This window comes from Phyllostomus discolor, chromosome 6 (assembly GCF_004126475.2).
Source record: "Phyllostomus discolor isolate MPI-MPIP mPhyDis1 chromosome 6, mPhyDis1.pri.v3, whole genome shotgun sequence".
Taxonomy (NCBI): Eukaryota; Metazoa; Chordata; class Mammalia; order Chiroptera; family Phyllostomidae; genus Phyllostomus; species Phyllostomus discolor.
The window spans coordinates 120,645,464-120,670,463 of record NC_040908.2 but is presented as its reverse complement, the minus strand read 5'-3'; the positions used below and the strand labels follow the sequence as shown (position 1 = coordinate 120,670,463).

At 41.5% G+C, this 25,000-nt stretch overlaps 1 protein-coding gene across 1 annotated transcript in view; it reads left to right on the top strand.

Annotated features, from left to right (window-relative positions):
* Window positions 1-25,000, top strand: part of MRPL48 (mitochondrial ribosomal protein L48) — a 51,176-nt gene that overhangs the window by 23,279 nt on the left and 2,897 nt on the right. Inside the window, exons 5-7 of the mRNA XM_036029991.1 lie at window positions 4,850-4,938; window positions 15,442-15,611; window positions 24,775-24,877. Of these exons, the coding sequence (XP_035885884.1) occupies window positions 4,850-4,938; window positions 15,442-15,611; window positions 24,775-24,877 (362 nt within the window). The remainder of the gene's footprint in view (window positions 1-4,849; window positions 4,939-15,441; window positions 15,612-24,774; window positions 24,878-25,000) is intronic.

Genomic DNA, 25,000 nt, shown 5'->3' with positions numbered 1-25,000 from the left:
CATCCTCCGTCTTTTCACTTAATAAACTCTTATTTGCCTTTCAGGTCTCAATTTATTTTATTTATTTTTTGCATAGGTAATGCATGTATGAAACAAGTTTTAAAAGACACAAGAGTATAAAACAGTAAATGTCCCTCTCCTCCTGCCTTCTAGCCACTTCTCCTCCCTGGGCATAACCACTGTTACTGTTTCCCTCTGAATTCTGATCACAGTTCACATGTCATTTTTCCAGACAGGCCTTCCCTGAGACTCCAGTCTAAAAGAGATAAACCGATTGTATTGCCATAGCCCGCTTGTGCTTTTTTAAATTATTTATCTCAACTAATAATTTTATGTTTATTTTGTGTCTTCCATTAATTATACCTTCCTCCCACTAGATTGTCAGCTCCATTAACTGGAGTTTTGTTGGCCTTGTCTACTTTTATATCCCCAATTCTTAGCATAGTGCCTGGCATATCATAAGTGTTCAATAATTAAGCCCTTCCTGAGCTTTGCCTGTTTCTGTAAACTCGTCTCTTGCCACCCTGCTCCTCATGTTCTGCCTTGAAATTCTGTCTGGCTTTTCCTTTCCCCATACCCTGTTCTCTCATGACTCTTAGAATCCTTCAAGTTTTACTTAAAAGCCACCTGCTCTAAGAATCCTTTCCTGGCACCTCAAAACCAGCTTCAGTGCCCCTCCCATGTATAGCCCTTATCACCCTGCGTTGGTATTACTGTTTCCCCAGTAGATCATAGGCTCTTTGTTGTAGGGACTCTGTCTTTGTCCATTGTTATAGCCCCAGCTTCTAGGGCATTGCGTGGTACCAATAGTCGTGCCACAGATAATGGGTTGGTTATACACTGCACAGCTCTAGTGTGTGCCATTCACACGGCTTTGAGGGTATAATTGTCACTGGCTACCCTGATGGGAATTGATAAATATTTATTAAGTGAATGAACATGGTTTGAAGGGTTCAGTGCTTTTTTCAAAGTCTTATTTTTGAGGTCATGATAAAATCTTGTTGGATAAGATTAATTTGCAAGGCTCTGGTCTAAGGATCATTGTGTACCCATCAGGAGGATTTGGATATGAGCTCCTTGGGTGGGGTCCCAAGTTGCAGAGATGAAACTCAAAAGGCTCAAAGGATGAAAAGTCTTAGATTCAGAGAGCAATTTGGGGGCAGGGTCCAAGAACACACCTCAGTTATGTTCAGTGCTCTTTGGGAACGAATACCAAAATACATCTTGTTCCTTGAATAGTATACTCTTACTCTTTCAAGAATGCAGCTTTTACCTCTTCTGAACCTATTCCCCTGCACCCTTCCCCACTCCCACCCCATTAGGCAGAGTTAGTTGTTTCTTCCTCTAGGCACTTACTACCTTGCTCTCATCTCCACTGAAATATTTTGTACAACATAAGATAATTACCTGTTTTCTCATCGTCCTTGCCCGGGACACACTGAGTGAGTGTCTCTGGGGAAAGTAGCATATTTTAGTTATCTTTGTCCCGGGTTCTATGCAGTCATTGGCATGTAATAGTAGATTTGGAATAATGCATATTATAGGACTAATGCATATCCCAGGGCTGTCTGGATGAAACAGTGTGATTTTAAATATAGGATTGACTCTGAAGCCAGTTTCTGATTGGCCTGGCACAGAGCCAACTTGTATGGGAACCCATTTTAAAAAGAGAAGCTTAAGAAACATTCCTCTGGAGATTTCCGGTTAAGATAGGGGTGTGGTTAAGCACAGCTTACCTCTTTGCACAACCACAGCAAAAATTACAACTAGACTACAAAAAAAAAATTATCACCCAGAATCATCAGAAAATAGAGCTGTATGAAAATCTGACAACCAAGGAGTTAAAGAAGTCACATTCATCCAGATGGGTAGGAGTGGGGGGGATGGGGAGATGAGTAGAGAGGTGCAAAGATACGGAGATGCAGAATGGGTGGTCCCACACCTACATATGATGGATAAAAATTGGAAGGGATACCTCGGGAGTGAAGGAATCCAGCCCCATATCGGACCACCCAGCCCAGGGTTCCAGTGCCAAGTCCCCATAACTTTTTACTGCAAAAACCAATGGGGGTTTGGGTGGTGGAAGAAACTGTGGGATCCTCAGAAGTCTCCTCTTAAAGAGCCCACAACAGACTTAGGACTTACACAGGCTCATTCCCTCTGGACTTCAGCAATGGGTCAGCAGCTAGAAGGGCATCAGCAACGTACCTGGAGAAATCAAAGTGCCTGACATCAGGATGAGTACTGGGGACAGCTTCCTCCTGGACAAAACTCCAGACACCAGACATTGTCCCCTTTCTGAGCCCTCCCAACACAGAGCCACAGAGTGGCAACACCATATTGGAGACTCCATCAACTTGGTTTACATGATTTGCCCCACCCTGACAATTACCTAAGGCTCTGCCCCATCCGCTTAAAGGTGCACTTTTCTACAACAGGCCATGCTACTAAGAAAAGGAGTCAAAGCAGCTCTGTCAAATACATAGAAACACACAGAGAGAGGCTGCCAAATTGAGGAGGCAAAGAGATATTGCCCAGATGAAAGAACAGAACAAAACTGCAGAAAAAGAACTAAACAAAATGGAGATATCTGTCAGATGTAGAGTTCAAAACACTGGTTATTAGGTTGCTTAAGGAACTCATTGGGTACTTCAATAGCATAAAAGAGACCCAGGCAGAAAAGAAAGTTACACTAATGAAATAAAGAAAAATCTACAGGGAACCTACAATGGAGTAGATGAAGCCAAGAATCAAGTCAATGATTTGTAACATAAGGAAGAAAAAAACATTTGATCAGAACAGCAAGAAGAAAAAAGAATCTAAAAAATAAGGATAGGCTAAAGAGCCTCTGGGACAACTTCAAATGCACCAACATTTGAATCATGGGGTGCCAGAAAGAGAATAGAAAGAGCAAGAAATTGAAAACTTATTTGAAGAAATAATGAAAGAAAAAACTTCCCTAATTTGGTGAAGGAAATAGACATACAAGTCTAGGAAGCACAGAGAGTCACAAACAAGAAGGATGAAAAGAGGGCCACACCAAAACACATCATAATTAAAATGCCAAAGGTTGAAGATAAGGAGAGAATTTAAAGGCAGCAAAAGAAACCCATATAGTTATTTACAAGGAGCTCTCATACGACTGTCATCTGATTGCTCAAAAGAAATTTGGCAGGCAAGAAGGGACTGGCAAGAAGTATTCCAAGTGAAGAAAAGAGGACTTACAACGTAGATTACTCTATCCAGCAAAGCTATCATTTAGAATGGAAGGGCAGACAAAGTGCTTTGCAGACAAGGTAAAGCTAAAGGAGTTCATTATCACCGAGCCATTATTATATGAAATGTTAAAGGGACTTATCTAAGAAAAAGAAGATCAAAACTATGAACATTAAAATGACAAATTCACAACTATCAATAATTGAATCCAAAATACAAACTAAGCAAACAAACAGAACAGAAACAGAATCATAGATATGGAGATCATTTGGAGGGTTATCAGGTGGGAGGGTGAAGGGGGAGAATGGGGAAAAAGGTACAGGAATTAAGAAGACAAGTTGGTAGGTACAGAATAGACGTAGGTTCTAAGTTGGTAGGTTAAGAACAGTATAGGAAATGTAGTAGCCAAAGAACTTATATGCATGATCCATGGACATGAACTGAGGGGAGGGATTGCTGGAGGCAATGTAGGGCACCAGGTGGAGGAGGGCAAAGGGGGAAAATTGGGTCAACTGTAATAGCATAATCAATAAGATGTATTTTTTAAAAAGGAAACATTCCTCTAGATGCCATTAGACTTTTCCCACCATGCTGTGTTTGCCCCCCACAGCGTGATAACCCTGGGGCGATGACAAGAAGACCATAGGAACTGGGAGGAAAGGGAGTAGTACTAGGACTAGTCCAGAAGGCGGACACCAAGCAAGAGAGACAGACAGACATAGCAGAGCTGTGTAGTGCTGGTTCCAGTGAAAGCATGGAGATAAGGAACTGAGATCTGAGCTAAAAAGATGAGATCCAGCTAGATTTTGTATTCCAGAAATTCAGGGGCATAACACATCTGAGCGTAAATTGCTTAATCAGAATGACCTGGGTTTAAAATGCAGTTCTGCCTTTTATTTGCTGGATGATTTTGGCCAGTTCACCATAATTTTTGAGCTGTAGTTTCTTTATTTGTTAATGAGAATAAAAATAATGAAGATTAAAGGAGAACACATATATATTAACAAGTCCTTCCTTGAAGGGGGATCTGGGAGGCACGTCTCTGGGCTAACACAACAAAGATGCATATGGAGATCCTATTGTATACTTAGTGGTAGTATGCACACACAGTTTGTACATTAGGTTTTTGTTTATACTGTTAGTCACTTAGCAGTGTGTGTTAGAGATTGTTCCTTATCAGCACAAATAAATCAAATTAGACGGTTTTAAAGACTTTGTGGAAAACTATGATTATTCTCTTACCTGGTTATATTTTGCCGCCTGTTACTTTTGCTATACAATTCACAGAAAACTTCAAAGGAATTATTGCCTGTTGAGGGAAAAGAGAAAATGAGAACCCTGTGAGAATGTATTTTGTCCCTATACCACCAGTGGCTCTAGCAGGAGAGAGTTTCTCTGAGATAGGTAGTGGGGACTGGATAGAGTCCAGTGGCCAAACGGATAAAAATGGGGACTAAACTAAGGGCCAGCCCAGGATAAAAATATATACATATATATAGCTCTGGTTCTTTAAACCAATAAGACACCTGCTACCCCAAAGTAGTTCCAGTCTTGCAATGGAGAATTTGTCTCCTCACGTGTGATCTGTCTCTGGAGGAGTTTTGAAATAGGTTTGTGTTATTTTCTCTTTTAGGTGGCATTTTGCTGAGTACCAGTCGGCACTACAAGACAAAGCCCACCCATGGCATTGGGAGATACAAGCACCTAATTAAAGAACAAGAGGTAAAGGGGACAGGGATCCTTTAGAAAAGGAGAGTGTGCAGCTTTTACAACACCCAAAGTTGGATTTGCATAGGCTGGCTGGTATTGGAGCTAGAAAGAATAGGGGGTCATCCCTCAGTCCTCTCTGTTTATTTAATTTAGATATTATCCATAATGGAGATGCTTCTCCCAGTTCCCAATCTTATCCCTAGGCCACGTTATCACAGTAAAAAGCAAATGATTTGTTTTTATTATTTGTGATACTTTACAATATGTTCCTAGTACTTGGTGCAGTGTAGACCTCACAATAGAAATGATACATTCAGTTTAGCTGAGTGAGTGGCGAGTAGTAGAGGTAGACTGCTTTTTTAGCCAACTAGCTGAGCTTTATAGTAGTTGCAGATTTAAAATACGTATGTGTTCCTAGAATCCGTTATCAAAGGTTATTGGGAGTCAGTTCTAAGCATTATAAGATTATTTAGCCCACTTAAAATGCAACTGCTTTTTGACCCAGCATTTCCACTGCTGGGATTATACCCTAAGAGCCCTGAAACACCAAAAAAAAGAACCTATGCACCCCAATGTTCATAGCAGCACAATGTACAATAGCTACATGCTGGAAGCAACCTAAGTGCCCATCAGTAAATGAGTGGCTCGAAAACTATGGTACATTTATACAATGGAATTCTATGCAGCAAAAAGGAAGAAGGAGCTCCTGCCCTTTGCAACAGCATGGATGGAACTGGAGAGCATTATGCTAAGTAAAATAAGCCAGGCGGTGAGGGACAAGTACCAAATGTCTCACCTTTAACTGGAACATAATCAACAAAAGAAAAAAGCAAACAAAATATAACCAGAGACATTGAAATTAAGAACAATCTAACAATAGCCAGAGGGGCAGGGGGGTGGGGTTGACAGTGGGGAGAAAGGTTTTCAGGAACTACTATAAAGGACACATGGACAAAACCAAGGGGGAGGGTGGAAGCAAGGGAGGGAGGTGGGTTTGGCTGGGGTAGGGGGGATTGGGGGGGAGGAAATGCAGACAACTGTAATTAAACAACAATAACATGATTAAAAAAAAGATTAGCCAGTCCTGGCTGGCATAGCTCAGTGGATTGAGCTCAGGCTGCGAACCAAGTATCACAGGTTTGATTTCCAGCCAGGGCACATGCCTGGGTTGCAGGCCACGGCCCCCAGCAACCACACATTGATGTTTCTCTCTTTCTTTCTCCCTCCCTTCCCTCTCTAAAAATAAATAAATAAATCTTAAAAAAAAAAAAAAAAGATTAGCCCATTTCTCTGGCTCCAGCCTCAGGATTGCTTAGATTTCTGTGCACGTGCTGAGGATTTTCTGATGGGGCAGACGCAACACTGGGCGGAGTGTCTGAAGGTCTGGCTTTGAGTCCTGACTCTGTCACTTCCTGTGAACAGTACAGTTAAGAAGATTTTGCTGTTCTACCTGAGGATTCCACAACATCACTTTTGGTTCTTGGGCTTATTTTAATGCTCCTACGTAACCATGCTCATCTCCTACTGCCTCTGTGTCCTTGGCAGAAGTTCAGTACCACTGTACTTGGGCCTCAGAAGCCACTAAACTTGCCATATTCTCCTGAGCCTCACCCTTATGTCAAGGCATTTCACTGTAGGAGCATTGCTATGTCTGAGGCCTGTATCAGGCAGCCTCCCCAGCAGGAAACAGCTCAGTAAAAATGGTTTGTTTGTGGTGGGAAGACTATGCAGTTAAGGACCAGGAAACTTGTGTTCTAGGCTTGCTTCTGCAACTCATTAGCTTTGTGACTTTGGATAAGCTAACCTTTCTCCTCTGGGCATGGTAGGTCCTGAAATTCTATGGAAAATGTTTTCTATGTGTGAATTTTTCTGAGAAGAGAGTCCTTAGGTTTTTTCAGGCTCTTCAAAAAGGTTGAGAAACCCTGGATTAGAATATCTTTAAGAGTCTTTCTGCTTTGATATCATGTATCTCCACGATGCCATAAAATATTAATCGAAAAGCTACTATGTGCTAGGCACTGTTGGGGGTGACTTGCTTATTCAGACTGGGTTGCAATAAAATTTTATAGGATGGATGAACAACAGCTGGTTTATGCTCGGAGAGAGCTGGTAAATAATTTGAGATAAGACAGATGATTATGCTGCAAGCAGAAAGTGACAAGTGGTAACAGAAAGATAGAAAGTGCCATTAAAATTCAGAAGGAGTGATTTACACCCTTTCTGAATTGTGATAACTTAGAGTAGTTGTTGGAGTCGTTTTATTTTAGGACATCCCTCTTCTAAAAGTCCCACATAAATTAGTGGGAAATGAAACTGGTTTTGTTGGGGTGTGTGGTTTTTTTGTGGTTTTTTTAATGTTTTGGGATCCTCCATCTTAAGATAATTTTTTGCATATGCCATGCTCCAACACACTCCTTAGCTTGGTTTAATGCCATCCGTCTGTCCCCATCTTTCTCTCTAGCCTCTGCTCCCGTCTCACGGATTCCATGCTTCAACTGCAGTGGGCCTCTTGCTTTTCCTCCAGATCATCATACTGTTCCAAGGCCTCTCACATGCTGCTCTCTCTGCTTGGAAGACCTTCTCCCCCTTTTCACTTGTTAATACATCCTCAACCTTTAACTCTCAGTGAGGAGCAAACTGAGGACAGAGGAAATAGCTCTGCCCTTCTGAGGAACCTTCCTGGATTCCCTGCACTGGGTCACTTGTCCTACCATGACTTCCGCAGTTCCCGTGCTTCCTCTGTCCTGGGACCTAGTGGTCTGTTTTAACCATCTGTGTTGATGGCCATCTCCCCTTCTAGATGGTGAGCTCCAGGGTAGAAGCCATGTCTCAGTTTTTCTGTATCCTCGGTGTCCAATGCAGGGCCTGGCATCAAATAGAGCACAGTAAATATTGATTGAGCTGAACTGAAATGTGGTTACTGAAGCTGCCCTGAGGTTTTATAAATCAGAACTGCAAACAGCCCACTAGCTGCAAACAGCTGGCTCCAGATGACCTTGGTGGCTTGAGGGGAGCAATGCTCTCTTTGTCGGTGTTACCAGCTTTTCTCTGATGTCATTCATTGTTCTGGGGTTGTGAGCACAGTAGCTGGATAGGGATGGAAGCTGCTGCAGGCTCCTTGCCTCCTGGACAGGACAACACAAGGAAAGCTCTTAGCTGCCAACTTGCAGAGTGTCCGTCCGGAGTTCCTGTCTCTTTCCCCCACGGGGAACTGGGCTGGAGAAGCTAGAAGGCATCTTGTGATTCCCTTTCTCTCCTGAAATATAAAGCCTAGAAAAAACACTCAGTAGCTAGATTCCCATTTTTGCCTCTGTGGGTGTCAAGGTGGGCCCTCTATTCTTTAGAGCCCCAAACCCCTGAGATGAGAATTAATTTTCACACAGTAAGTTCCCAGCCCTCATCCCATTTCTGCTGGTCCCATTTCTCTTCATTCCTCCTTCCAAAGGTCCCACATGCAGTCTTCAGACTCCTGCACCTTGGGAAGGAAAATGAGCACCGACTTCACCTCAGCTTTCCCTGGCAGTACTGGTTTTACCCCTTTCTTTCTGCAGTGGCCTGGTTGGTTCCCATTCCTCCATCCTGTGCCCATGTCTTTGTTACTTCTCTGAGGAGTGAGTGATGGGGGAGATGAAAATGAAGTTTCCTCTTGGGTGGCAACGTGAGGATGACAGCAAACCATGGGATTCCAGGTCTCTCAGAGCGTGGACCCAACCTCCTCCTCAGTGACTTCTCTTTTTGCACCCTGCGCTTCAGACTCAGGCCTCATGCGCCCATGCTGTCCTGTGCCTCTGTGCCTTTGCATGTGCTCCTTCCACTTTATGGAGTGATACCTTTCTTCTTCTCTCATCTCTAAGTCCCAGGTTGACTGGTGGCAGTGAGAGATCACATTTCGGAGCACACCTGCACACCTAGTACTGTGTCTCAGTGTGTAGATCTCATTATCCTCTCAAAGGCTCTGCATTATTCTGTTAAAGTTAAAAGGCCACAGGGTGTTTGGAGTGATTTTTATTAGACAGAAATGAAAACAATGTAGTCCTTCATATTTGTATAGTGCTGGGTCATTTCTCCTAAGACTACTTCCTTACGTGTCTTCAGTTGTTGTCCTGCCTTCAGCCTTGGGGTAATTGCAGCCGAAGAATCAGAGAATTGCGAAGAGGAAGATGTAAGAAGATGAAACAGAGGCCACATACGTTGCTGTCAATTTGTAGTTGTTATATTTTCTGTCTTCTAGGCCCTGGGGCAAGAGAGTAAGGTGTACCTTTTGTAACATTGGTAATTTACTTCCTTTTTATAGAATGGCTCCCAAGACTCCAGATACCTTTACTCTCGGAAACTTAATGCTGCTTTGACTGTTGATATCTGCCATTTCCGACACCTATTTATTTTATTGTAGCACCCTTAGCTCCGTGTGGAGACTGTGGCCTCCTTCCTGGAAACATCAGCAGCCCAGAATCACTTTATGGTGACAGTCCTAGCTTCCTGGGAACAGAAAGATTGGCTTTGCCTGCCCAGGGACTGCCGGGCTAGACCTGGATTATAGGACTGGCTTAGGAAACATTGTTTTAAACCAGCATCCATGTTTTCCGTCAAGTGTACCTCTTGTAACCCATTGAAAAGAAAAACCATCATTGAACATCTGTTACGTGCCAAGCACTGTGCTGAACACAGATGGTTCTCAGGTGATTGGACACAGTCTCTACAAAAGGTGTACAGTGGGCTAGGGAAAGATAGTGCTCAGGTTGGAAACTTCAGTGAGCAGAGACTATGGCTATTTTATTTACTGTCCTATCCCTAATGCTAACCCTGGTCCATCGCATCACTAGTGGTCAGTAAATATTTGTTGAATGAATGAATATATGTGGTAAGTGACAGAAGTGTATTGGGGGCTGCTGTGACTTAGCCTGAGGAATCAGGAAATGGCCTTCTAGAAGAGCTTGAGTTGAGTCTTAAAAACTGAGCAAGAATTTACTCCCATTAAGGATGTGGGGTAAACAGTCAAACACTTTGGAGGGAGGGGAAACATTCTGGGCAAAGGCGGGAAGACACTGATCCTGGAGATGCAGTTAGGAAACTTTCAACGGTTTGTTAATCCTGGTGTTCCCAGTGGACCCTAGGGGATGAGGGGACATGAAACCCGAGAAGCAGGCAGGTATGGATCAATCTTTTTAAAGATACCATTTACTGAGTGACTCCTACAGACCCTCGTGTGTCTCTGCTCACTGCCCTTTCAGCTGTACCCGTCTGTGGCGGTGGTTCTCCGGTTCCCCTTAGGGACATGATTGGCGTGGCGCAACAAGGTAGTTTGTGTTGGACTTGCCACGGGAAGTGGGCTGCTCTCCATGACTGAACTGAGAGGATCTGTTCTTTCATGCATGTCTTTTCTCCCTCCCTCTCTGAATTGTAAACTCTTTGAAGCCTGGGACTATGTTCTCTATTTCTTTGGTGTCTTTTCTTAGAATGGTTGAATCAGCACTTTGCACACAGGAGGTGCTTAATAAGTGCTTCATTCTGTAAAGCATACCAATAGGATACCAGGAGCATACTTTACCTCTAGTTTATAGTAATCATAATGTCCTGTCTGTGTACATTAGTCAACTTTTTCAAAGATGTCATTTATTAACTACTATATACTAGATGATATAACTACTATTGACATATGTCAGGCTTTAAAAAACACTTCACTTACAAATGGTATATTTTGACCTGGGTGATGTGGCTTAGTGGACTGAGCACCGGCCTGCGAACTGAAAGGTCGCTAGTTCGATTCCCAGTCAGAGCACATGCCTGGGTTGCAGGCCAGGTCCCCAGTTGGGGGCATGTGAAAGGCAACCAATTGATGTATCTCTCACACATTGATGTTTCTCTCCCTCTCTTTCTCCCTCCTGTCCCCTCTTTCTAAAAATAAATAAGTAAAATCTTTTTAAAAAACAAATGGTATGTTTTATTTAACCCTCAGATATCCTATGGTCATGAAAGACCTCATTTGAGGAATATAAAACTCAGAGAGATTAAATGACTTGCCCAAATGGCTAGTAATTTCCAGGGCCAGTATTTGAACTGAGGATGGTCAAATTCCATCTCGCATCCATGCTATTTTCATTTCCTATAAATTCACTATTTCAAGCTTTACAAGAACCTTAGGTGTTAAAGATGAACAAACTGACACCCAGAGAGAACACTCAGTGTCATGTAGTGACTCAGCAGACAGGACTCAGGTCCAGATTTGTTTGGGCTTCCATCTAAGTCTCATGCTCTTTGTGCAGCACCAGGCTTTGCCTGTGCCACCCCGTCAGGGCCGGTCTGCTGTCTAGTGTGTGTCCCTTGAGTACGCCACCTGGAGTTAGAAACATAATCACTTGATTTCTACGTACCTTATAGCTCATTGTGGGCTGTTCGGAGTACCCTCACCAAATTACTCAAGATCCCAAGTGTAAATCTTAGAATTTCCATCGCCAGAATTTCTAGAAGCTAAATATACTTTAAATATATCAGTGTTCTCATTTGAGGATTAGGGTGATACAGTTCCTTCCTAACTTCCCCACCCTGTTGAATGCCATCTATAGTGATACTATTAGCAGAAGCTAGAGGAGAGAGCCCGGGCTGCTAGACAAAAAGTAGGTAGCGTTTGCCATTTCCTCCCTGACTGTTGTAACCTGAAATAAGTCATTTCCCCTTTCTGGGCCTCAACTTCTCCCTTGTGTAAAATGAGAGAGGGTAGGAAGGAGAGACCAAATTATCTCTAAGATCCCTTCCAGCTACAGCAGCCTGTGATTCTAGTTGGACTCCTTTCTTTATCTGCTCTTTTCCAGCGAAGTTTCCCAGTGACTTTGGGCAAGCAGTGTGCCTTCACGGGATCTCAGTTTTCTGTCTGTAAAACAGGGTAATGATGTGGCCATTTCTGTACAAGAATGGTTTAGTAATTTATTCCACTATCCATTTTGGGGATCATAGTGCATTCCTACAGGGATCTCAGAATGGCCACCCTGGACCACCCCACGGTGAATCCAGGTCAGTCACAGGAGTGCCAGAGTTTGATGGTGGACAGCAGTTCATCTGGCCTGCCACCTTTCTCCCACCCTCCCTCTTCTTCCTGCCTGGCTCTCCTTCCTGTGCAGTCATGGTGGACCCCCAAACACAGCTCGAGTCAGGTACGTCCCTGCACAGGTATCTTTAGTAAATCTCCACGGCAGTCACAAATGCCTGAACTCAGGCAGTCATCATGGAAATGCAGGGAAGGATGTGAGAAAGATTATGCAGATGAAATTATAGGAACTAGGGACTGAGCTTCTGTGCAGTCGTCAGGCTCTGCTGGTTATTCTGTGCCCTGGCTCAGAACTGAAATATAATATCACAATGGGCTCCTGATGGTGGGTGTGGATCACTCCGGGCATATCTAGGCCAAGGAGGAAAAGCAAGCAAGATGCCAAGAGGGATACTGGAATCAGCTTTCTTTTTTTGTTCCCCAAAGTGACACCTTTGAAAAGCCCTGGCATTTTCTCTGGTTAAGAAAAGGCTTCTGAGAAGCTCCTCCCCTCCCTGCTGGAAAATTTCAGCCTCTCCCCATTGCATTCTGAGGTTAGCATTCTCCACAGCTGACTGCAGTGCTGACCATCAGGATGGAAAGCCTGGATTGGTGCTCTTGGCCTCGGGGGTGGGGGGCTCTGAGGAAAAGAGAGCCAAGCCCCTGACCCAGGACAGTTGGTCTCTGGAGGATGGTGTCTCACTCACTGCAAACTCTAGGATCCTGGGGTGGACACTGCTGTTTAGGACTTCAGGAATACAGAGGCTGCAGTAGAAAAATCCCTGCATGGGGGTGGGGGCGGGGGGTGGTCAGGAAGTCTGGGTTTTTGTTCTTAGCCTCTATGCTGTCTGGCTGTGTGCCTTTGGGGGACTTAATCTCTCTGGGCTTCATATTCTTACCCTGCAAAGATGAAGAACTAGGACTAAACCATCTCTAAATGCTGTCCTGTTCTAAAATTCTATAACAGTGATTCATTGTATGTTTTTTTTCTCTGCCAGGCCCTATGCTAGATATGAGGAATATAAAAATAAAAATAGTACTAAAATTTGATATTTATCGAGTGCTTAAATGTGTGCTACAGATTATATTAACTACTTTGCATACAGTGTGTTCTTCAGAACACCCTCGTGAGATCAGGCCTGTCATCAGTACTACTGGCCTTGTGAAGGACTGTTTCTTAGTCCTCCCCTGGCTTCCCCACACTGGGGCCCGGCTCTTAGGCTGCCCTGGGGAGCAGTGATGTGAGAGAGCTGTTCTACCAACTACCTAGACTTATCATAAGTCTCCAATAATTAGGACTGCGTGGTTTAGGCTCAAGGACAGACAATGGAACAGAATAAGAAGCACAGGGACAGACCTGGGTGTCTGTGGACACTTAGGTGGTCAATGTGACACTGTAGTTGTGCTGGATCAACTGGGCTGGTGATCGTGTGGAGAAAAATGGCTCCTGACTCCTATTTCACACACCATACACGAAATTACTTAGAAATAGACTATACTGTCCTGGCTGGTGTGGCTCAGTGGCTTGGGTGCTGGCTTGCAAACTGAAAGGTCGCTGGTTCAGTTTCCAGTCAGGGAACATGCCTGGGTTGTGGGCCCATGTGCCCTGTTGGGGGAGTGCGAGAGCCAACCAATAGATGTATCTCTCATCTGATGTTCTCTGCCTCTCTTTCTCCCTCCCTTCCCCTTTCTCTAAAAATAAATAAATAAAATCTTTTTAAAAAATGAGCTGTAGATCTGTCCCCTACACCAAAAGGTTGCAGGTTCAATTCTGGGTCACAGCACATACCTAGGTTGTGGTTTCTATCCCTGGTCAGGGCATGTACAGAATTTTAAAAAGTCACTATAACCATAAAAGAGTGAGTAAATTCAATTACATTAAAAGAACTACTCATCAAAATATATCATTAAAAAGTAAAAAGGGAAGCTACTGAGAGAGAAGATATTTACAGACTTTTTGGATATACAAGCAAATAAATACATATGTAATACACACACACACCCCTACCCTATTTTAGTATGTGTGACAGTATTGTGAACACATTGTTCTACAGTTTGCTTTTGTCATCTAATTTACTTCAAAGGCCTTTCCCTATCGGCACATAAAGAAGTTCCTTATTCCTTCTTATAGCTCCATAATGTACTATTGTATGGATGTTCCATGATTTATTTAACAAGTCCCCATCTTGATGGGCATTTAAGTTTGATTATTTACAGTTGAGAAATTTCACTGATCCTGATCTGTATTCCCAGGCCTCATTTTAACTTTTAACAGCAGCTTGCATAAGCTGATATGCAGTGAAGCAACAGTTTACATGAAAGGGAAAAGTAGAAAAAGTTTCCCCCTCTCAATTCTTAAAAGGAAGACTGTGTAAATAATCACAGAATTTTTGACCCAGCAATTCCACTGCTGGGACTCTATCCTAAGAATTCTAAAACACCAATTCAAAAGAGCTTATGCATCCCAATGTTCATAGCAGCACAATTTACAATAGCTAGATGCTGGAAGCAACCAAGATGCCCATCAGTAAATGAATGGATCATAAAACTTTGGTACATTTACACAATGGAATTCTATGCAGCAGAAAGAAAGAAGGAGCTCCTACCCTTTGCAACAGCGTGGATGGAGCTGGAAAACATTATGCTTAGTGAAACAAGCCAGTCAGTGAAAGACAAATACCATATGATCTCACCTTTAACAGAAACCTAAATAACAAAACAAAGAAACAAGCAAAATATAACCAAAATCACTGAAATAGAGGACAGGCTGATGGTGACCGGAGGGGAGAGAAGAGGGAATTTAAGGGGACAGTGGGAAGGGTTCACAGGAACAAACTTAAAGGACACATGGTCATAAGCTAAGGGGAGGGTGGTAATGGGAGGGAAGTGGGGAAGGTGGGAGAAGGGACTGGATTGGGAGTAAAAAGGCGAAAACTGTATATGAACAATGATTAAAATAAAAATAATCACAGAATTTTAAAGCTAGGAGGAGTAAAAGAGAACTAATGCTGAGTTACCTTCCAACCAATTTCTCTAAGATTCTGATGAAAGCAAAGCTTCTCAAAAAATGTGCACATGTGTAAAATTTTGCACATAAATTTTGGGGTTGACAGACTCCTTGAAATTCCTCTATGGGTTCTAAATTAAGAATCTGTTACCTAGCATAAGCCCACCAATTTAAAAACTGGGAAACTAAGGGCCAGATATGGGAGGTGAGTCTCAAAACAAGTTAATTATAGAAGACAGTTACTTGTATTCATCTTAAAGTCATGCCAGGAATATTCCATTTCCTTTCCTTGGCTGATGTCACAGCCCAGACTGGCAAGGGAAGCTGCCCATTCGTTTCCAGGAGAACTTTATTTTCTAGGTACGGTAACCTGAGAAAAAAGTGGTAAACAAATTAATATGAAAGATTAATTTTTAAAAATAATTATATGGTATGATTAGAATTTCTTGTATAATAGTTTATCTTTCTCTCTTTGTTTTCTGTTCAGCCCAAGAAGAAAAGGGGAAAAGTGGAAGTGAGACCCATTAATCTGGGGACAGATTATGAGTACGGGGTTCTGAACATTCACCTGACGACATACGACATGGCCCTGGCAGAGAGTTACGCCCAGTATGTTCATAACCTCTGCAACCATCTCTCCATTAAAGTGGAGGAAAGGTATGAAGGATGCCTTTGCATGAAATATTGTTGGTGTGGGTAGCATGCTGTGCTTCGTTGTTAATTGAGGTTTTGAGATATAACTTACATGTAGTAAAATTCACCCTTTTTAGATATATAGTTTGCCACAATCAAAATATATAACTGTTCTATTTAACTCTAGAAGTTCCCTGATGCCCAGGTGTAGTGTAGTAAGTCTCCTCCCCATTTCCCCCCAAGTTCCTCACAACCACCAACTGATTTTCTGCTCCTGGTGTTTTAAGTTCTCCAGAACATCACATAAGTAGAACCATACAGTACATAACTCTTCATCTAGCCTCTCTCACTTAGCATAATGTGTTTAAGACTCATCCATGTTTTTATAAGTATTTTATTACTGTGCAGTATTCCATTAAATAGTGAGCTTTATTTAGCTTATCCATTCACTCATCAGTGGATATACATTAGCATGTCTCCAATTTATTGGTAATAATGAACAAAGCTGCCATAAACATTCTCATGTAGGTTTTGTGGGTCATTTGTCTTTTTTTCTCCTGGATAACTACCTAAGACTGCACTTTTGTGATTGTGTAGTGAATGTATGTTTAACTTCATAAGAAACCACCAAACTATTTCCCAAATTGGCTGCACCATTTCGTATTCCCGCCAGCATCATAAGAGTGTTCTGGTAACTCCTTATCCTGGTTGGCACTTGGTATTGTCAATATTTTTAAAGGTATTCTAATGCATACATAGTGGTATCTCAATAGTGGTTTTAATTTTCACTTTCCTAATAAATAAATGATGTTGAGTATCTTTCTGTGTGCTTATTTACCTTCTGTATATCTTCTTTGATGGCATGTCTAAATCTCTTGTCTGTTTTATAAATTGGGTTGTTTGTTTTTTTATTGCTGAATTATGCAAGTTCTTACAATCTATTTTTGAATACCAGTTATTTTTCAGTACATGTTTTGCAAATATTTTCTTCCTATCTATGACTTATCTTGCCATCTTCTTTTTATTTTTTTAAAGATTTTATCTAGCCCTGGCTGGTGTAGCTCAGTGGATTGAGCGTGGGCTTGTGAACCAAAGTGTCACAGGTTTGATTCCCAGCCAGGGTACATTCCTGGGTTGCAGGCCATAACCCCCAGCAACCGCACATTGATGTTTCTCTCTCTCTCTCTATCTCCCTCCCTTCCCTCTCCAAACATAAATAAATAAAATAAAATAAAGATTTTATTTATTCATTTTTAGAGAGAGGGGAAGAAAAGGAGAAAGAGAGGGAGAGAAACATCAATGTGTGGTTGCTTCTTGCACACCTCCTACTGGGGACCTGGCCTGAAACCCAGGCTTGTGCCCTGACTGGGAACCCAACCAACAACCCTTTGCTTCACAGTCCGGCTCTCAAATCACTGAGACATGCCAGCCAGGCCCTCCATCTTATTTTTAAAAAAAAAAATTTTTTTAGCCACACCCAAGGACATGTTTATTGATTTTAAAGAAAGAGAGGAAGGGGGAGAGAGAGAAAGGGAGAAAGAGAGGGAGGGAAACATCAATGTGAGAGAGAAACATTGATCAGTTGCCTCTCGCACATGGCCTGAGCAGGACCAAATCAGTAACCCAGGCATGTGCCCTCACCAGGAATCAACCCTCAGTCTTTTGGTTTATGGGACAATGTTTCAACCCACCGAGTCACATTGGGCAAGACTCTTGTCATCTTCCTATCTGGGTCTTTTAGAGAGCCGAAGTTTAACTTTGATGAAGTTCCATTTATCAGTTTCAATTTTTTTCTTTTATTGTTCATGCTTTTGGTGTCACATCTATGCTTAACCCAAGATCACAAAGATGTTTTCTTTCTTCTAGAAGTTCTATAGTTTAAGTTTTACGTATAGGTCTGTGACCCATTTTGAGTTATTTTTATCCTCACTTGAGGACGTACATATTGATCTTAGAAAGAGGGGAAGGGAAGGAGAAAGAGAGGGAGAGGAACATTGACGTGAGAGAGAAACATCAATCAGGTGCCTCTCATAAGCACCCAGATAAGGGACCAAACCTGAAATGTGCCCTAACCAGGAATCAAACTGGTGACCTTTTGCTTTGCAGGATGACACCCAACCAACTAAGCCACACTGGTCAGAGTTCGAAGTTCTTTTTTAAAAATGTACCTAACCAGCCCTGGCTGGTGTGGCTCAGTGGATTGAGCGCTGACCTGCAAATCAAAGGGTTGCTAGTTCGATTCCCAGTCAGGGCACATGCCTGGGTTGCAGGCCAGGTCCCCAGTAGGGGGCGTGTGAGAGGCAACCACACAGTAATGTTTCTCTCCCTCTCTTTCTCCCTCCCTTCCCCATGTCTAAAATAAATAAATAAAGTCTTTTAAAAAATGTACCTGACCAATTGCTCGAGTGCCATTTATTAAAAAGATTTTGTTCTTCCATTGAATTGTCTTAGCACCTTCTGAAAGTCAATTAACCATATATATATAGATGTATTTCTGTACTCTGTTCCATTGCACTGATCTATATATCTGTGCTTACACCAATACTACATTATCTTGATTACTATAGGTTGATTACTGAAACTACAACTTTGTTCTTTTTTAAAATTATTTTGGCTATTCTAGGTACTTTGTTTTTTCATAAAAATTCAGGATTAGTTTGTTGCTTTATCCAGGAAGAAGCCTGATAGAATTTAGTTGGGATCGTGTTGCATCTATTAGATCAATTTGAGGAGAATTGATGTTTTATCTGTTTTAATTCCTCTGACCCATTAAGATGATATATGTCCCCATTTATTTAGGTATCCTTTGCCTGCTCTGCTTTTCATTTACTCTTTGGGTTTGTTGGAAAACTGTAGGGGAGGAGAACTAATGCTTACTGACTTGCTACTCCAGACCAGGCACTTCACATATCTTATCTCAGTGTTTCAGAAAGTGTGGGATGCCCAGTGGTTTGCCTTAAATAACATTAAGTCACATCATGAAAAATTTCATCCCTTTTTACTTCTCATTCAACCTAACACGTCAAGGAGAAATTCTTCGTGTGGTCCTGGTATGTCCTTAACAACACTTTAGCACTTCCTAATCTTTATGACAGAGAGGGGACCTCTGACTCACAGTCTTTGCCTTGCACTAGAATCTAGCTAGAGTTTTATAACATGATTTTGTTTTCATTGTATTTATTTTTAACTTTCTATTTATGACAGCTGATACTGGTTTTTCATTTATGGTAGTAATGTAAAGTCAGGCTTATTGAGATACAATTTACATTCAGTAAAAATTTACCCTTTTAGTGAACAATCTCTGAGTTTTGATCGAGACACACATTAGAGAGTAAATACTATCATAATCAAGGTATAAAATACTTCCATCATCCCAAGAAGTTCCCTCCTGCGTTTGTAGTTATTCCCTCCATGCACCCCCAGTCCCTGCAACTACTGGTCTATTTTCTGTCCCTATAGTTTTTGCCTTTTCCAGAATATCATGTAAGTGGACTCATACAGTATTTTTCCCGTGAGCCTGGCTTCTTTCACGTAGGATAATGTATTTGAGATCCATCCATATTGTTGCCAATATCAAGCTGTTTGTTCCTTTTTGTTGCTGATTAACACTTCATTCAATGAATGTATGCTTATTTGTCCATTTACTAGTTGAAGGACATTTGTGTTGTTTCCAGTTTTTGGCAATTATAAATAAAGCCACTATAAACACATATGGATTTTTGTGAGCAATTAAGTTTTCATTTCTCTAGGAGTGTGATTGAAGGGTCAAATGGTTAAGTGTATATTTTTAAATTCATAGGAAACTACCAAACTATTTTCCAAATTGGTTATACCATTTTCTTGCTCATCAGCAAAATGAGTTCCAGTGGTTCTAAATCTCAAGTTTCTTTTTTAAATTAATTTTTAAGTTTTGAGTTAAAGGACAATATTTAATAAATAATAGTTTGGGTGGTTTGCCATTGTGACAAGGTAACAGATGGTAAAATATATAGATATGGCAAAAATTATATTTTCTTACTCACTAGATAGATATTAATGTTGTATATTCCCATGGTACAGATGAGGAAACCAAGGCTCAGAATAGCTAAAAGTAAACTATTCACAGAACTAGTAAATTGTCTGGATTTAATCCAATTCTACCTGACTCCAGTGTTTTTAATTCTGTAGGGTCTTATTTTAAGTCATTAAGCCAAATTTGAACTTTTGAACCTTTATAACTTAGATATAACTATACTAAATGCTATTTGGAAGACTGGATGATCAGGTGTGATTTTAGCTCTCGCAGCAGATAGTACTTCAATTGTTTTAGACCTGAGGATGTGCTTTATCTCTTTCTGATGCCCCAGAGAGTCGGTTGCTCTTTCAGCACTTGACACTCACCTCGATCTCATCACTTAGCACTTTGAGCTGTGATGGTCTATTCATGTGTCAGCTCCCCTCCCCACTGACTAGATGGGGAATCTGTTCTTTATTTCTTCAGCACCTAGCACAGGGCCTGCTGCCACATGGGGGGGCATGAAGCCATTTTTGAAAGAATGACAGGTTCTTGAATATGACTGCACAATCCAGGAAATGTATACATTTCCTAAAGTTTAATGACCGTGCTTTTAATTAATTAATTAAAAACTATTTATACTATTGATTGAGCCTCTTCTTGCTATGTGATAAGCATTGTACTAGGCATTCCAACTGGAGGATACTAAGGCAGATGTTGCTGATTTCAGGAAATGTGTGTGTGTGTGCACACACAGAGATAATTTTAACATAATGTGGAAGGTGGTAAGTGAAAGATGAAGTGCAATGTCAGTTCAAGGAGGCAGAGTAGTATGATAATTTAGAGCAATGCCTCTCACAGTACCACTCCAGGAAGAAGCTTATGCCAAAATGTGCATTCACATTTTGCTTCCTTCATCAAAAAAGTCTTGCCATTGAAAAAATTGTTGGCTGAATTCAGTATTGGGTTCGGTGACTGTTGCATGCTTCTCATCTTGTCCTGGACTGACAACGGACACTTTGCTCGCCAATGACTTGTCTGTGGACCACACTTTGAGTAACACAGTATGAGCTCCGGAATCACACTGGCTGATTTAAATTCTAGTTCTACCAGGTATTGGCAAAATGATCTTGGGAAATTCTGAACCTCAGTTTCCTCTTCTGTATAAATGGGATGATAACTTTCTTATTTGAGAACTTAAAATTAAACAATGTAGTATATGATAGCACCTAGCAGAGACTGGAACATTTGGAAAATTACAACACCCTAAATAATAATTAATAATTAGTGAAGAGATTTTTTTTCAGCCTGCAGGGATTGTGGTAGCAAAGAAGCATTAAATGTCATTTACAGAATGTTATCTTACCCACAGTGAATCAGCTCCCTGGCACAATGGTTTTAAATTTTCAGAAGGACTTTTAAAAAGATGCTCTTTTTTAAAACCCAACTGTGAAAAGCTCTGGCTGCATTTGTTGAGCACCTACTGTCAACCAGCCACTGTGCTAATTTTTTGTATATTGTTACTTAATCCAAACAAGCATGTTGCACATAATGAATCAAAGCTCAACTCTGGAGCCAGACCACCTAGGTTTTACATGTGCTTTGCTGCATTCTCATTGTGTGACACTGGGCAGTTTGCTTAGTTTTGTCATCTGTAAAATGGGGTTAATTAAAGTACTTACCTAAAAAGGCTATAGTAAAAATTAAGGGAGTTAATACATTTAAAGTGCTTATAACAGTTCCCAGCAACTCTTGCCTGCCATCATCATCACCATCACCATCATCATCATCATTATTATTATTACTTGGCTATAGTCATGTACCTAATAAATGGCAAGGTCTGGACTTCAACCCACTTTCTTTTTTTTTTTTTAAATTCTCAATCCCTCCTAACTGGTTCACCACACAGCTTTCAGTGTGATCTTTCTAGAATGGAAATAAGATCATGTCACTCTCATGTTTAAATTCCTTTAGGATCAGATTGGAAGTCCTCATATGGCTTACTAGGTGTCCATGGCCTGGGCTTGCTTCTCTTAACCTAACTCACACTTTCTTCTCCCTCTCCCTCTGATTATACTGGCTTTGTTTTTGTCACTTCCCACCCAAACACCTTGCATTTGTTCTCTAGAGCTTATAATACTCTTTCCCCTTCACCTAACTAATTCCTGTTTTTTCCTTAGGTTTCATCTTGAAAGTCACTTCTTCGGAGAACCTCATTAAATTAGGTCCTATGTTAAATATTTAGTAGAAGCAAAGGTTACATAACTTCCCTTTCATAGCAGCCAGTCCTTACCCTTGTAGTTACTTGACTTTTATTGGTCTTCCTTATTAGGCTATAAGATCATTAAGGCAAGGACTGTTTCTGTCTCCATCAGCAGTCTAACCCTAAGACCTTGCCCAGTACCTGACATATAGTAGGCAATGAATAAATATTTGTTGACTCGGATTGAGATGCACTAGACATGGACATGATTCCTAGAATAGCAGAATGAATGATGTGCTGGTTTTTGCTGGCTCTTTGTTCCAAATAGCACAGAGCATAAAGAGATATTTATTTTCAGCAACTCATTTCTCTGCACTGATTGAGTTTTTTAGACTACCAAATTGTTTGGCATTCTCACTGCCCAGCTTTTCAGAGATGAAATCATTTTTTCTCCTGATTTTCATTTCATTATGATCCATTTTTCCTCTGAGGGGGGCAAGGTAGGGCTTTGACCTTGAGAAAGAGAGCAGGGGAGCAATGTTCAGGCTTTTGTTCTATAAATGGTCTGCTTTGCTGTAGCTGCTACTCACCTAGGAGAGGAGGGGAAGGGGCCTCGCATGCAGGTCTCTTCATTTGCCTGCTTCCCTTGCTGAGCAGTTGCCTGGAGAGATGGAAGTCTTACTCAGCTGGGAGCAGCTTCTAAGCCTGAAGCTGATGTAGCCCCTGTGCTGTGTGGAGAGAAACATCATCACTCAGCATCACTCTCTGTAAGGCTACTCTTTCTGCTTTTTTTAAAGTCCACTTACATTATTTAAAATGAAGGTATAATTTATATGTCGTAGAGTCCATAGATTCTTAAGTTCCCCAGCACCCCCGCCAGCTCCCATCTGTCACGTCTCAGGCAGTACTCCCAAAAGGTAGCATTATTTTGTCATGTTAGATTGACTCTTGAAATTCAATTATTTCATTTCTTTCTATCTGTCTTTACTGTGATCATCCAAGTAATGTTTAAAATGTAGAAAATTTGGAAGGTGTGGAAAAGTATAGACAGTAATGGAAAATTACCTATACTTTTATGACTCAAAGGCCTATTCTACTTTGAAATGACCAGAGTTCCCAGTATTCCCCTATCAAACTATGTCTGGTTTTTCTGTTGGTTCTCTGAGGGTCTCTCATGCCTCCTTGCCTTTGTAATAACTGCTGCACTTTTGGGGGCAAACACATCTATCCATTCTTTAGATCTTGATAAAGCACTACTTCACCTATGAAGCCTTCCCTGAACCCCCCTTCTCTTCCTATTGTCCCTATAATATTTGGTACATACCTATTATTGTCTTTGTCTTACTGTAGTGAAGATGTTCATGTACTTACCTGTTTCTCCAAAACACTCTTAGTGAACTCCTAGAAAGCAAGGGCTACATATATTGCCCACCAGAGTGCTTAGGACAGAAGAGGCTCTCAGTAAATGTTTATTGAATGAATGAATGAACAAATCAATGAAATATTGATAAAGTATGTGAAGAATAAAATTATACTCAGTAGCAGGAATGGACAACTCCCTTTAATTAGTCAGACTTATCTGCAGAATGTCAAAAAGGAAAAAATAGTATTTTAGAGTGCTTTTTACTTTCCTGAAAGCTTTTACATAGTTATTTTACTTGATCTCCCATTACAAGGCTATGAATGTGTCATTTTTTTTTTAATATAGGGAAGCTACTATCAAGTTTGAATTGGAAGAGGAGGAGATCAGAGATTGTGCTGAAAAGTGGGGAATGTTATTTAGGGAGGCTGCCTGGAAGAGTTTGCAATACCTAGCATTTACTCACTGTTCACAGGAGCAAAGGAACTGGCATTTGTGCCAGGCAAATTATTATGTAGTCTCAAGTAATCATTGCAACAACCCTATAACTAGGTATCGTTATTTTCATTTTATAGCTGAAGAGTCTGAGACTCAGAAAGCTGATTTGTCCAAGGTCAAATGGGCAATAAGTGGCAGAGCCGACATTTAAATCCAAGACTGACTGTCATGTGTCTAACCCATGTTCCATCACACCAAACTTCCTTTTGTAGCAGTTCATCTGTAGAGAGCATGCCCCCCTGCTCTTAATTAATGAAGCTTTTCATGGCATGAAAATTCAGGAATTCTGTTATTATGATTCCACTTGTCTTCAGTTTGACGAACCTTTTGATAAGATGAACACTACTGCCATATTTCTGTGTAGCCATCCACCAGACCTAGCCCTCATAGTACTCTATTGATACGGGCCTAGATTGGAATCCTCTCCTGAGGGAGCAGCAACTTGCTGTAGTCAATATTGCTAATGAGCGGCAAAGCCAAGATTTGACCCCAGGTCCAGTGTTCTCCCACGGTGGCATGTAGATCTGCTGGAGCTGAGTATAGTGGGCACTGATTCTATAGCAGTGGTTCTCAATTGGGGGACATTTAACAATATCTAGAGATAATTCTGAGTGTCACCACTTGGGAGTACTGCTGGCATGTGGTGGGTAGAGGTTAGGGATGTGTAGGCCAGCCCCCCACAACAAAAAATTATCTGATCTAAAATGTCGGTAGTGCTGAGGTTGAGAAATCTTTCTCTAAAACAATTGGGTTTCAGGCGTTACTCCTGTAGAAGAGGTGAAATACCCAAAGTGAGCTTCCAAATATACCTGTTAATGAGCTTGATTCTTTTAGAATTGGCTATTCTTTAGAAGCAGCAAGTGCTTATTAATCACCAGGCTTTATTCAGATTGTTATACTAGGCAAGATTAGGGATGTAGAAAAGTGTTAGACATCACATGTCCCCTCAGGGAGGTTAGAGACTTCTGGGGGAGGTTTAAGAAGATCTGAGTACCTTGCCCCAGCTGCAGAGAACAGCCCTGGATTCCAGGAGCTGTGCACGCAGTAGTGGCTGTATCAAGGACTACCCTGACTGCAGTGGTGCTGCTGGCTTAAGGGAACCCTCCCCATAGCTGACTCTTCCTTTCCTCAGTTATGCGATGCCCACCAAGACCATGGAGGTGTTACGGCTGCAGGAACAAGGCAGCAAAATGTTCCTGGATGCAGTTCTTACCACCCATGAGCGAGTGGTTCAGGTAGGCACTCTGGGAGAAACCGGAAATGTATTTGCCTCTCCTGGTTCTTCTCTCTGTCCATTTTACCTTCTTCTGCCATGCCTGTCTCCTCCTCTTGCCTACCTTGAATGATGATGTTCTCCA